Source organism: Vulpes vulpes, chromosome 3 (genome assembly GCF_048418805.1).
Source record: "Vulpes vulpes isolate BD-2025 chromosome 3, VulVul3, whole genome shotgun sequence".
NCBI lineage: Eukaryota > Metazoa > Chordata > Mammalia > Carnivora > Canidae > Vulpes > Vulpes vulpes.
Window position 1 is genome coordinate 129894894 of NC_132782.1, and position 13618 is coordinate 129908511.

At 34.9% G+C, this 13618-nt stretch overlaps 1 protein-coding gene across 4 annotated transcripts in view; it reads left to right on the forward strand.

Annotated features, from left to right (window-relative positions):
- Nucleotides 1-13618, forward strand: part of ARHGAP29 (Rho GTPase activating protein 29) — a 65325-nt gene that overhangs the window by 40908 nt on the left and 10799 nt on the right. For all 4 annotated transcript variants that reach the window (XM_072754571.1, XM_072754572.1, XM_072754573.1 and 1 more), the window contains 7 exons: nt 7143-7300; nt 7830-7969; nt 8246-8350; nt 10768-10866; nt 11910-12049; nt 12324-12512; nt 12771-12908. In XM_072754571.1, the coding sequence (XP_072610672.1) occupies nt 7143-7300; nt 7830-7969; nt 8246-8350; nt 10768-10866; nt 11910-12049; nt 12324-12512; nt 12771-12908 (969 nt within the window). The remainder of the gene's footprint in view (nt 1-7142; nt 7301-7829; nt 7970-8245; nt 8351-10767; nt 10867-11909; nt 12050-12323; nt 12513-12770; nt 12909-13618) is intronic.

Consider the following 13618-nt stretch of genomic DNA (forward strand, 5'->3'; position numbering starts at 1 on the left):
TGTATTTAAAGTGAATTTCTGATATAGCATGTAGTTCAGTCTTGATTTAAAAAAAAAAAGTCTGTTATGATAATCCCTATCTTTTAAGTGAAATATTTAGACAGTTTATATTTCATGCAAATATATGTTCAGATTTAGGCCTTCTTTTCTTTTTTTTCTGTTTGTACCTTTTGTTTTCCTTCATTTGTTTCCCTTTTGCTCTCCTTTATTGGATTAGTTGGTAATTTTTTAGAATTACAACTAATTTATATTACAGATTTAATAAAATCTACTTTTATTTATGTGTTAGAGTTATATTTTAATTTATCTAAAATACTTATTTGCATTTTATTATATACATTTTAATTTATTGGATTCTTGACTATATCTCTTTACAGTTGTGTGTTTTGTTTTATTTTTGATGGTTGCACTAGGGCTATATTTATAAGAACTTTTCACTGTTCTACGTAGAACTAGTATTTAACCACCTCAAATGGAATGTAGAAACCACATCGTCCCACCATATAAGTTCCTTTTACTTGCTTTGGGTTGTAGTTGATATGTGTGTGTTACATCTATATACTTTGAAAACCTCACCAGACATTATTAAAATTTTTGCTTTCCAAAGTCATGTATTTTAGAGAAGGGAAGTCATCTTTTTTATTTACCCAAATATTTACCATTTCTGTTAGTACTTTTTCATTCCATGAGGTTCTTTCCCTTTGGTATCATTTCTCTCTATTCTAAAGACCTTCCTTTAGCATTTCTGTGATAGTGGGTCTTCTGGTGATGAATTCTGTCTTTCATCTGGGAATGTCTTTATTTCATCTTCATTCCTGAAGGACATTTTCATTGGATATAGAATTTAGTTCTTTCCTTTCAACACTTTAAAAATGTCCTTCCACTGCTTCTGGTCTCTGTGTTTCTAATAAGCAGTCCATAGTCACTTGAATTATTTCTTCCTCTATGTGAAATGTGTTGGGAGCTTTTTGTTTTGTTTTTTGCTTGCAAGGTTTTTTTCTTTCTCATTGATTTTCAACATTTTGGTTACAGTTTATTTTGGGTGTGAATTTTGTTGAATGTATTTTGTTTGGGGTTTCCTAAGCTGCTTGAAACTGCAGGTTTGACACTTAATATTTGGGAAGTTATCAGCTATTGTTTCTTCAAAAATTTTTTTAAAGATTCTATTTATTTATTCATGAGAGACACCGAGAGAGAGGCAGAGACATAGGCCGAGGGAGAAGCAGGTTCCATACAGGGAGCATGATATGGGACTCAATCCCAGGACTCTGGGATCACATCCTGAACCAAAGGCAGACGCTCAACCACTGAGCCACCCAGGCATCCCCTTCGAATTTTTTTTTTTTTTATAGAACCCTCTCCTGTTCCTCTAAGACTCCAGTGACTCAAATTTTAGACCTTTGTTATTATCCTACAGATCTGGGGATAGTCTTTTTTTTTCCCCTAATCTCTTCTCTTAATTGTTGTTCTATTTATCTGTCTTCAAGTTCACTGACTCTCTCTTTTGTTAACCTCTATTTTCCTATACAGTCAAAAAAGTAAAAATTTTTATTTCGGATATTATATTTTTCAAAGTAGTAAATTTTTCTTTTGTTTCTTTTTAATATCTTCCATTTCTCTGCTGAGACTCAGTCTTCCCATGTTTTAAGATTATTTGCCCCTGTGTATTTAAACCAGCTTAATAGCTACTTTACAGTCTATCTGATTATCCAAATAGGTAAGTCATTTTAAGATTAGTGTCTGTTTATTGTCTTTTCTCTTGCAAGTTGATGAAATTTCTTGGTTCTTTATGTAACAAGTAATTTTGGGTGATATTCTGGACTTTTCAGTATTACCTTATGTAACTCAGGATCTTCTTTCTAACTGATATTGAATGCTGATTTTTAAAATTTTTAGCAGGCATTTATTTGTTCTAGTTAGTATCACTCTATAGGTCACATCTTCTAGCTCTGAAAATTAGTCAAACTACTCTGCTGCTATCGTGGGCCAACTAGAGAACAAATAAAGACAAAAAACAACAGGGATTTCAGACACCTCTCTCCTCAAATCACAGTTTATCTGTCATAGGGAAAAATTCCCCTCAAAGTCTTAGATGTCTATTCACCTGCTACTGCCATCAGTGCCACAGCTGCCATGTCTTAGTTCATTGGGGTACAAGAGAAAACAAACATACAAAAGAACCAGAGGGTTTCCCCCCGACTCTTTCAGTCAAATGTCTTTGAATAGGAGTTCAGTGTTGGCTGGGAAACAGAATAGTAAAAGAAATAACAGGAAGCATACTACTGGATTGCCATACCTTGATTTGTTGTTTCTTTCCACAATCGGCCTGCTACCATTTACCTTTCAGAGTTCTCAGATAATTGAGAATTCAGTGGGAAACTGAGAGGAGTGAGCCTATTCCATTGGAATCAGAAACTCTCTCCATAAAACGTTCCTGAATATTTAAAATTGAATCTCATTCATTTACCAAATTCTGATTAATATGTGATTAATTTGTAGAGTCAATTTTAGTAGAAGGACTTAAATTAATAATTTATTATTGGGGAATTATAAAACCCCAAGATTCAGAATTACATTATGAGTCACTTAGGCCAACTTTTATATCTGACAAGTCCTTTTCACCTCAGGCAATAGGTAATGATAGCTAAGATTGAGTATGTACCTGCTGGTGTGTTAAGTTCTTTGCCTACATTAACTCATCTAATTCTCACACAGTCCCATTAGATAAATATAACTTTTTAGCTCCATCTTACTGTTAAAGAAACCAAAGTTTAGAAAACCTTTCTTCTCAAAATGTGGTCCTTGGGTCAGTCACATTCTCATTACATTGGGAGCCTATGAGGAATGCAGAATCATGGTTTTCAACTCAGACTTTTGGAATCGGAATCTGCATTTTGAACAAAAATTCCCCACAAGATTCATTTGCACATTAACTTTTTTTGAAGCATTTGCTTAGAGAAGTTACAAATAACTTGATCAGTGTCATCCAGCATGGTAAAGCTAGGATTGAACTCAGTTGAATGACTTTAGAACCTGTGCTCTTAAATACTATGCTGTCTTGCTGAATGATTATTTAGCCGAGGTATGACAACTCCAAAATTAATATAATTTTTATATTGAGCTAAGAAAAATTTGTTTTCTTATGGACCTTTCAAGTTATACCTTACTCATATAATCCCCTTTATACAAAATAACACTTTAAATACTTAAAGATTATTGTTATCTGCCTTTCCTGGATTTTTTTTCCAGACTAAACATTTCTAAATTTGATTCTTTTTTTAAATAACGTGGTTTTAAGCTCTCTTACAAGGTATAATCTTGTTTGTTTACATATCTCTTAAAAAATGCTGCTGTTTGGTGATCCAATAATTATGATTTCCTTTAGTATGATGTGATATAAATAAGAATTACTTAATTTTGTATACAATATATAAGAATTTATTAATGTCCACTTTGTAAATAAAAGAAATGTAAGACAGATACCTGCTCTCAAGGAGTTTAGCATATATTTAAGAAGAGAGAATTAGCACATCTGAAAAATTGGAGAGCAATACTTACCAGTGTATGAAGTAGATTTTGAGGTTAAAGTCCCTCAAACTTGGACAAACCCCTAAACTTAGGAAAATCTCTACAGCATGTAATGTATAGAGACAATTAATAGAGGTGTTCTGTGTATATATTTGTGAATAAACTTATTAGCTAGAGTTCTTTTGAACCAATTAATCAATTTTAATTGTTCTGTCTAGCATTTATTCACATGCAAATCCAAGCAGATACCAAATCCAGTGCTCAGTTATTGAATATGGATAGTATTTTCTAGGTAAAAACCATGACTTTCTCAGATAAATGCTGTTTGGTGATCCAGTAATTATGATTTCCTTTAGTATGATGTGATATAAATAAGAATTACTTAATTTTGTATATAATATATAAGTATTTATTAATGCCCACTTTGTAAATAAAAGAAATGTAAGACAGATATCTGCTCTCAAGGAGATTTTTTTTTTTTTAAGATTTTATTTATTTATTTGAGAGAGACGGTTAACCACGAGCAATGGGGAGGGGCAGAGAGAGAGGGAGAAGCAGACTTCCCACTGAGAAGGGAACGTAATGTAGGGCTTGATGCAGGGCTTGATCCAAGACCCTGGGATCATGACCTGAGCCAAAGGCAAATGCTTAACTCACTGAGCCACCCAGGTGCCCCTCTTTATGTTTTCATCTCCTTCAAAGCAGAACTTGGGTTTTTGGAACTTATTTTTAAACACCATCTCAAATTCTTTTTTAAAAAATTTTATTTTCACTCTAGGACATATCACATATGTGATTGCAGAGAAAAAATTATTTGAGATAGATTCTAGACACTCAGGGTCGCTCATTATCTTAGGAAAGATACACAAATCACATTTATGTCCTAGCAAAATTGTAAGTTATATCATGGACATCAAAGATTACTTCTGAATATCTAAAATTGTCTTGAATTATGAAGCATTAAAGAGTATGGGATAAAGATCATAATTACATTACCAAGAGGAAGAAGAAATGACCAGACCAGTCACTAAAGACCTAACCAAATCAATGGGGCTTTGAAGAATAGGAAGAATTAGAGCAAGAGTTTTGTTTTGTTTTAAAATATATTCAAGAAAAATTTATCTTTAAAAAAATACAGGATAGAGGGGCACCTGGGTGGCTTAATCAGTTAAGCATCTGCCTTGGCTCAGGACATGATCCGAGGGTCCTGGGATCCAGCCCCACATTAGATTCCCTGCTCAGTGGGGAGTCTGCTTCTCCCTCTCCCCTTGCCTGCCACTCCCCCTGCTTCTGCTCTCTCTTCTCTGTCAAATAAGTAAAGTCTTAAAAAAAAAAAAAAGGATAGAGAATTACACTGAACAAAATTTATTTTACATTATTGCTAATTTATATGAAAGGAATTTTTCCCATTATTTGAAATTAAGGAAAATTCTATTGAACAGCTGTCATAAATATTTGCACTAATCCATGTGCCCGTGGAGTAACTAAAAATTTGCTGTACGTGCTGAAAGCCGGGCATAGAGTTGGAAGTCCTGTGTGCTTGCATGAGCAGTTGCAGAAAATGAACAGAATTACAGTATGACCTTGGCTAATCACATTTCTGTTACTGTTCATTTGGTCATTTCCCCTTTACAAGGCACCTAGGTCACTGTGCTAAATAGAGGACCTAAAAGAAAAGTCTAATTTTCCAACTCCGGGAGCAGATTCAAGCACAAAAAAAATCTAGAAGTGTGATGATTTTTGAGATACCTGTGAACCACCCCAGTTAAGATGCTCAGCAAGTCCTGCATAATCTACCCCCATGGGGGGCTCACTCATTAGCATTTCTGTTAGATAAGTGAGAAGGCTGAGTAATTTAGGGAAAACAGATTTTAAAATTGGACTATCCATATATATTATTGTTTAAGTCTTTATTATTAATAAATGCAGAAACATTCAGCAGATGAATTGATTATGCTAGTATATTCATTTGGCTTCTTAAATTATTGGTGTTTTTAAGTAGATACATAGAGCTTTATTAAAAGGTATAAAAATGTACAGTTACCTTTTAGGATAATGAGAGTAAGTTCAGTTTACCATTAGCTGGTGAATTTTCTCATCATAACCAGTTGCAGGACTTAAACTTTACCATCCACAGTTTGAACTTCCTTTGTTCCTTGAGAGAGTTAGACCACAAGCTATTCTACTATGTGCACTTTTCAATACTATTTATGCTGAGTTTTAGTTATCCTTGGGGAATGCCTGTCTACTTGGAAAGGATTTAGAGGCTAATCAGAAGTTCAGCATTATCATCTGGTATTCCAAGAGAGATCAAGAGGAAACATGGCAGTTTTGAAATAATATTAAGCCAATTGAAATTTGGCATTTAATCACATTCCTCACCTCACAAGCCAGAGTGACATTTAAAAAAACAAATCAGATTATGTGATAGCTCTTAACACCATTTAAAACCCTCTGCTGGCTTCCCATTGTACTTAAATCCAGACTTCTTACAGACTCCTCACGGTAGTTTAGTTGACTGTTTCTTTCTGGCATCCTCTCAAACTAAAGTTTCATCTCTTCAGATGTGCTTCAGCTGTATTGACCTTTCAAGCGTCTCTTGAGCATGGCAAGCTTTCTCCCTCACTTTTGCTCTGAGGTCTCTGCACTGCCTCTCCCTTTTGCCTGGATTGCACTTCTCTCTGAAACTTCGCATTGGCTCTTTCTTCTGTCAGGGCTGAGTTCAGATGGTGTCACCTTAGGGAGGCTTCACTGACCTACCATATCAAAAGTGCAAATGTATACCAGGTCACAGTCCAGAACTTGACATAAATAAATATTATAGTATTTACAGAAGTTTTCAATACCAGAAATTATCTTATTTACAAAATTTATTTTCCCTCTCTCTGACACCACCTTCAGCAGAACATAAACTCTATGAGGACCTAGGATACCCAAAGCCTAGGTCTTTAGGAACACTAAATTAGTTCATTCATATGTGGCTCTCAGATTGGGTTTGGCATGTTGAAGGTACTTGTCAGCTGCTATTGTTATTGTTACTACCAGTAGTAGGAATAATAGTATATCTAGGCATTTGTAGAAACTCAGTGGGATAATATATTTTGGATAGATTCAAGATAATGCCTAATTATCAAAGTTGAGTACCATAGGATACATTATAAAGCATTTTTACTTCCATAGGATTGAAAAAAATAAAAGTCAAAATAATTGTGCTCTATTTGAAGCTTTTTCCTTTATGTTTTTCCCTTAGGAGTTTAGACCATTGTGGTCAGACCATCAGAGTACAGAGGTGGGGATCCTCAAAAACACATCTGTCTCCTAAAATGATGAACCAGTAGGGACATGGGGATGTATTTTTGAACTTTTCAGTTTAAAGCCAGTTTGGCTGGCAATAATTACTCCTAGATATTGGATTATAACTGTTTTGGGGTTTTTTTGCTTCCTGCTTCACACCATGAGCAGAGTCAGGCAATGTAGTATGCTCTCAATGACATTCAGTGTTACATGCTTCACAGTATGGCCTTTTCCCTGGTGCTAGTACTTGAAATAAATGTATATTTATATAGCATTCCATATAGCATAAGTTATTTTACGTTTTGTTTCTGTGATCATAGGTAACGGTTAACCTCTTCCAGATGCAACACCTACAGGCAGCCTCCCTTGCAGACAATTTACAATCTCTCTGTGATAGCGCTAAACTCTATGACCCAGGCCAAGAGTACAGTGAGTTTGTCAAGGCCACAAATTCAACAGAAGAAGAAAAAGTTGATGGGTAAGAATTAATGAAATTATTTCAAAAGATAAAACCTTTATTGCTAAGTTCCTATTTGGGATTAGGTGGTATCTTTTCTAACATTGGCAGAATTTACTTTAAAACTTTCTAAATTTTTTTTATATTCAGATGTAACTCACTTAAGAGTAAAGCTTTTCATCTCGACACAGAGCTCAGTTCTTTGAGATTTAAAAATCCTTTGAGAATGGCAAATCACGGTCATATCTGTTTTGAGTGACCACAGATTTAACGTGCATTTACCATAGTGGTTATATTGGAAAAATTTAATCATGACATGACTTATTGGCCACGCTTTTGCTACTCTTTTCCATGTTTCGGCTATAATAAGTTCAAATGATTAATAAATTTGTTCGCATCTCCTTTAAGAACTTGAACAATATAATAAAGTTTATTCTTAATATTTAATTACTCTGCTCATTAAAGTAACAGATTTTTCTGTAAAATCGAGTAAATAGGCTGATTATCAGTCATTCTTCTAAATGATGAGTTTTATTTGGGTTTTTCTTAGGAATGTAAATAAACAATTAACAAATAGTCCCCACACTTCTGGATACAGACCTACCGACTCGTTAGAGGACGTAGTGCGCCTTCCTGACAGTTCTAGTAAGATTGAAGAGGACAGATGCTCCAATAGTGCTGATGTAACAGGTAGATTTTCACCCTAAAGAGAGCACTAATTCATGAAAGATCAAATTGTTTAAATGTGATTATTAAATGAGTTGCTGCTCTGGAATTTAAAAATCAGGCCTTGAAGTCTAACCTCATGAGGCCTTATTCACAGTTGTAACCACTATGCCTATCTTAAAATCGATTGTTGATCACTGTTCAAGAAATTTGACTTGTCTCATTCCATGTAATGTCAGTACTTCGCCTCATGAAATCCGTCTGTAGCCAAGTTTGACTTTAAATATTCTTTTCTTAAAGGTCCTTCTTTTATAAGGTCATGGACATTTGGGATGTTTAGTGACTCTGAGAGCACTGGAGGAAGCAGTGAATCTAGATCTCTGGATTCTGAATCTATAAGTCCAGGTACATAAGCATTTAAGTCTAGCAGAGAACATTCAATGAAATATTCCTTTTTGGGGATATATTTTAACTACCTTATTTTTTTTTAGTGAACTGTCTCCTAGAGAGGAGTATGTACATATACACATGCAGTTTAAAGAAAAATAATAAGATAAACCCTCAAATATTTACCACCCAGCCTATAAGAAGTAAATATTATCAGTATATTCAAAGACCCTGTGACCCCCTTGAAAGCCTTGCCCTGCTGCCCACCAGAACAAAGCCATCATCCTGAATTTTGTTAGTCATTCTCTAGCTATTTGAAATGTTTTACTACCTATATCTACTTGAGCTTTGCCCTCTTTGGAATGTTACGCAGATGGAATCATACTATTAACTTTTTTTTTAGATCCATAGTGATGTGAACAGCTGTCTTTATATGTCTGTATTTTATACTATATTCTATATAGTATTCCATTCTGTAAACATAAGTATATGTTTGAGATTGTTTCATTGTTAATTGCTGTGGTGAACAAAACAGTTAATACCAACTTTGTGCCTGTGATTACTTAGTTTTCACAAATGTACCGTAAAAGGTATTTTGATAAAGAGAGTCCCATGCTCCTTAGAGAGGCAGGATAGATGTGTTGAACTTTCCCTTAGTGGCTTCAAAAAGGATAACTTGCTGTAGGTAATACAGCTAGCAGGAAGAGAAGGTAGCATTTGAACCCAACATTACTACCTAAAACCCATGGGATTCTTCCTTAGAGATTCCTTCCCCCTCATTCTTCTACCAAAGACTGTTTCAGTCTTGTTCTTCCTGGCCCTTTTTCTAGGATCCTTGGCACTGTGGATATACGTTATAAGATTAAACTTACCTCAAAAGTCCAAGGCATTTTTTAGTAATGTTCTACATATTATAGAAATTTTATTTGTATAAAGTTTTTTGAGATTTAAAGTTAGAAATAACTTCAATGCAGCATTAGGATTTATAGGTTTATTTTGTGTCCTCCTTTAAAACTAGCTCTGTGCAAGCAACACCCTGAAGATGTGAACCTAAATACTTAACCATTTGTAAAAACAAGATGGTTATAACTGTCCCCAGAAATTAAGATCCATTCTAGAGCAAGGCCTAAATTATTTGGAATCCCATAAAACTTCATGTGATAAAGACAAAAATTTGAAGACTATTCACATGATAAATGGTGAAGACTTAGCCTGGGAACGAGGACATTTGGGGACGTGACAGTCATCCTCACATACTGGACTGGGGCGGGATCAAAGTGCCAGTGCTCATCTGCTCCTTCAGGGAGAAGTGTGACCAAAGGCTGGGATTCCTAGGCAGCCAGGTTGCTGCTCAGAAATACAAGGAAGCCATTTTACAGTCAGAATAGTTCTTTTTTTTTTTTTTAATTTTTAATTTTATTTATTTATGATAGTCATACAGAGAGAAAGAGAGAGAGGCAGAGACACAGGCAGAGGGAGAAGCAGGCTCCATGCGCCGGGAGCCTGATGTGGGATTCGATCCCGGGTCTCCAGGATCGCGCCCTGGGCCAAAGGCAGGCGCCAAACCGCTGCGCCACCCAGGGATCCCTAGTCAGAATAGTTCTAAATGGAACATGGGACTCCATGATTTCTCAGTCACTGAGAACACGTCCAAAGCAAAAACTAGATGACCACCTGCCTCTTCAGCATATTTTGAAGAGGAATCTTTTTTGGGGGGAAAGAGATCAGTTTAAATCATCTGTGAAAACCTTTTCTAGCTCTTTGCCCTCAGCTCATTAAGGCCTTGAGGTAAGTGAAATCTTCCACCTAGATAGGTATGGCCCTGTTTGTACTATCAGCAGGGAGCCAATAAACCTAGTCTGACCTCTCTGATGCCCACCCAGCGTCCTTTGCTGACAGAGCTTGTGTCCTGTGTGCTCAGCTCCCTGCCAGAGATCTTTATTCTCGGTTCCCATTCTCCCATCTTCCTGGTAACGTGAATGTGTTGTTGCTATTGCTGTCTTCATAGATTTTTGTATATTATTTTTGTATACATTTCTTTGTGACTCAATTCAGCAGGCATTTAATGACAATACCATTGTGCCAGTCACTTTGTTAGATATTAGATATAAGACATGAATAGAAAATACTCCCTGTTCTTATACAGCATATAAATCTCTAACACTACTATCAGAAGTTGGCAGTGAGGTCTCATTGGAATGTATGATTCTTCAGTTTTAAATTTATTTGGAAAAGTCAGGTTTAGTTATATTCTCTTTTGTTCCTAATAATAAGTATCAGAATTCCCTATATCCAAAGTCTGAGCATGGAAGTGGCTTTTTGTATCATAGCCAACAAAACAATATGACTTGTGTTACTCAAAAAACATTGTCATTATCCATTTCTTAAATTCTACACTAAGTGGTCAGGTGATGGTATTCACAATTTTCTTTTAGGAGACTTTCATCGAAAACTTCCACGAACTCCATCCAGTGGAACCATGTCTTCTGCAGATGATCTAGATGAAAGAGAACCACCTTCCCCTTCAGAAGCTGGTATTGCTCTCATCTGATTCAAGTTCCCACTACACCCTTTCAGTCAGCAACACCGCATGACATTAGAAAAATAATATAAAGAATTACTTTGCTGTGTATTAAAGAAAAGACATGATAATGACTTTAATATATACCAAAAAATCATGTACAAGTATGGGTTGACAAGACAATAGTGAAATGTTACAAATAAAAATGAAAGAATAAGTAGCAGAACTACACTACTTTACTGTATTTTATATATTAGCATGGTGCAAAAATAGGCTAGTTATTTTGATCTTTTATAAACCTAGTACAGTGACTTATCTGTTAAAAGGGTTGTAATGCATGAGAAACTGAAGAAGTCTCTTTAAAAGAAATAGTATAAGAATTTAGGCAAGAAAAGTAAATAAATATGTTCTTGAAGACAAGGAAAGTTACAGATGTTGACAGATATAAAAGAGAAATCAAGTTACCTTAATGACTTGAGTTAGACTCATATAAATTAGTTTCGTACATTTAAGAACTCCTTATGCCTGTTTGGGTGTTATGTATTAGAATAATCTGGAACATGTGACCTCTGGTAGAATATTGATATAGAACTAGCCAGTATTATCTATAATTTTGTAATGAATTCAGAAAATAAGAGTAGCTTTATCTTTAATGCAAATAATAGTGACACACTGGTCTCATACAGCTAGTGTCCTTTGAAGCTTTTGTAAGGGCACTCTCTAAAAATGTAATGCCACCTTTGTAACACTCAGGCACTATAAAGAATATATTAATAACAGTGTAGATTTGCTGAGATCAAAAACATTATACCATGCTATTTTAGAAGTATCTTACTGGTTTGATGGTGATTTTTACTCCATAGCTCAAATGTTTGATAAATGTGTACTTTGTAAAAGATCTATAAATTGGATGCCTATTTTGATGTTACAGACTCTAATAGCTTTCTGTAACATATTAGTGATTACAAAGTCTAAAGATTTTTCAGAATTTAGCGTCATGTGTTATAATTGTTATGTCATCTTAAAATTCTTATACTAATTTATTTCTGTTGCAAGGACCCAATTCCCTTGGAACATTTAAGAAAACATTGATGTCAAAAGCAGCTCTCACTCACAAGTTTCGAAAATTGAGGTCTCCGACAAAATGTAGGGATTGTGAAGGCATTGTAGTATTCCAAGGTGTCGAATGTGAAGAGGTAAGACCTTTCTGGAATTACATTAACTCCTTCATGCTTTTTGCTTTATATTTTTTATTACTAATTTTATTGATTAGGCTCTCTTACAAATATATTTTTAATAAACTGAACCACAGTGTAATTTTATATTTCATTTCTCTATTGAGTGTATTTCAGACACAAGTAATACCCTTTTAAAACCACTTTTGTTCTGTTACCAGTCTACCTATAGTTTGCTCAGTTGTTCATAGTTTTAAAGTGAGTAAACCATTTTTTAACTGTCATTTTTTTATAGTGTCTCCTTGTTTGTCACCGAAAGTGTTTGGAAAATTTAGTCATCATTTGTGGTCATCAGAAACTTCCGGGGAAAATACACTTATTTGGAGCAGAATTCACACAAGTTGCGAAAAAGGAACCAGATGGCATCCCGTTTATACTCAAAATATGTGCCTCAGAGATTGAAAATAGAGCTTTGTGTCTACAGGTACATTTTAACTCTTAAAATTAAGTTTAAAAATACAAATGCCTGTGTGATTTGTTCTAATGATGAGACAATGCTCTAAGTTTTTAATAAGTAACTGAATTTATTCAGATTTTTTAAAATATTACCTCATTTGGCCCTAGTTTTTTCCTAAATTATTAACAAAAATTGAAGTAGATACATCAGGTATATGTAGATGTCTGCGTTTAGCCATTTGTACTAAAGGAGAATTTTGCCAAATTTTTCCATTTTCTTCTCAAGGGAATTTATCGTGTATGTGGAAACAAAATAAAAACTGAAAAGCTGTGTCAAGCCTTGGAAAACGGAATGCACTTGGTAGACATTTCAGAATTTAGTTCACATGACATCTGTGATGTCTTGAAATTATACCTTCGACAGGTAAAGTTTTTACCCTTGTTACATACCATTAAATAGAAAAGAGCAAAAAATACGATCTGTATTTTGCTGATAACATTTGCTACAGATATATTTTCATTGACATAGACCACATCAGTATATCTCTAATTGTTTTTGCAGATCAAAGAGTATATGAAATACGTGTACAGTTTAAATAGCAATAATAATAAAAACACTCATTTCCCACACATAGCTTAAGAAAGTAGAACATTCCATTACTTTATTGTAGGCTCCCATGTGCCCTTCTCCAATTAGAGCTCTCAACTCCACCCCAGTGATCTTTTTTTTTTTTTTTAAGATTTTATTTATTCATGAGAGACACACACACAGAGAGAGGCAGAGACACAGGCAGAGGGAGAAGCAGGCTCCATGCAGGGAGCCTGAGGTGGGACTCGATCCCAGATCTCCAGGATCATGCCCTGGGCCAAAGGCGGCACTAAACCGCTGAGCCACCTAGGCTGTCCCCGGTGATCTTTTCTAACCATGTTGATACCTCCTTCTCTTTTCTTAATAGTTTTAATACCTGTTGTATGTTCCTAAACAATGTATCGTTAAGTTTTAGGTGAGAGGAAAGCATCAATCTAGCTATGTACGAAAAGGCCATTATTCACACCATTAGTGAAGGATTCAGTAAATTGAACAGCGTCTGAGTCATAGTCCAGTTTTACCTTCAGTGATATTCAAATACAGCT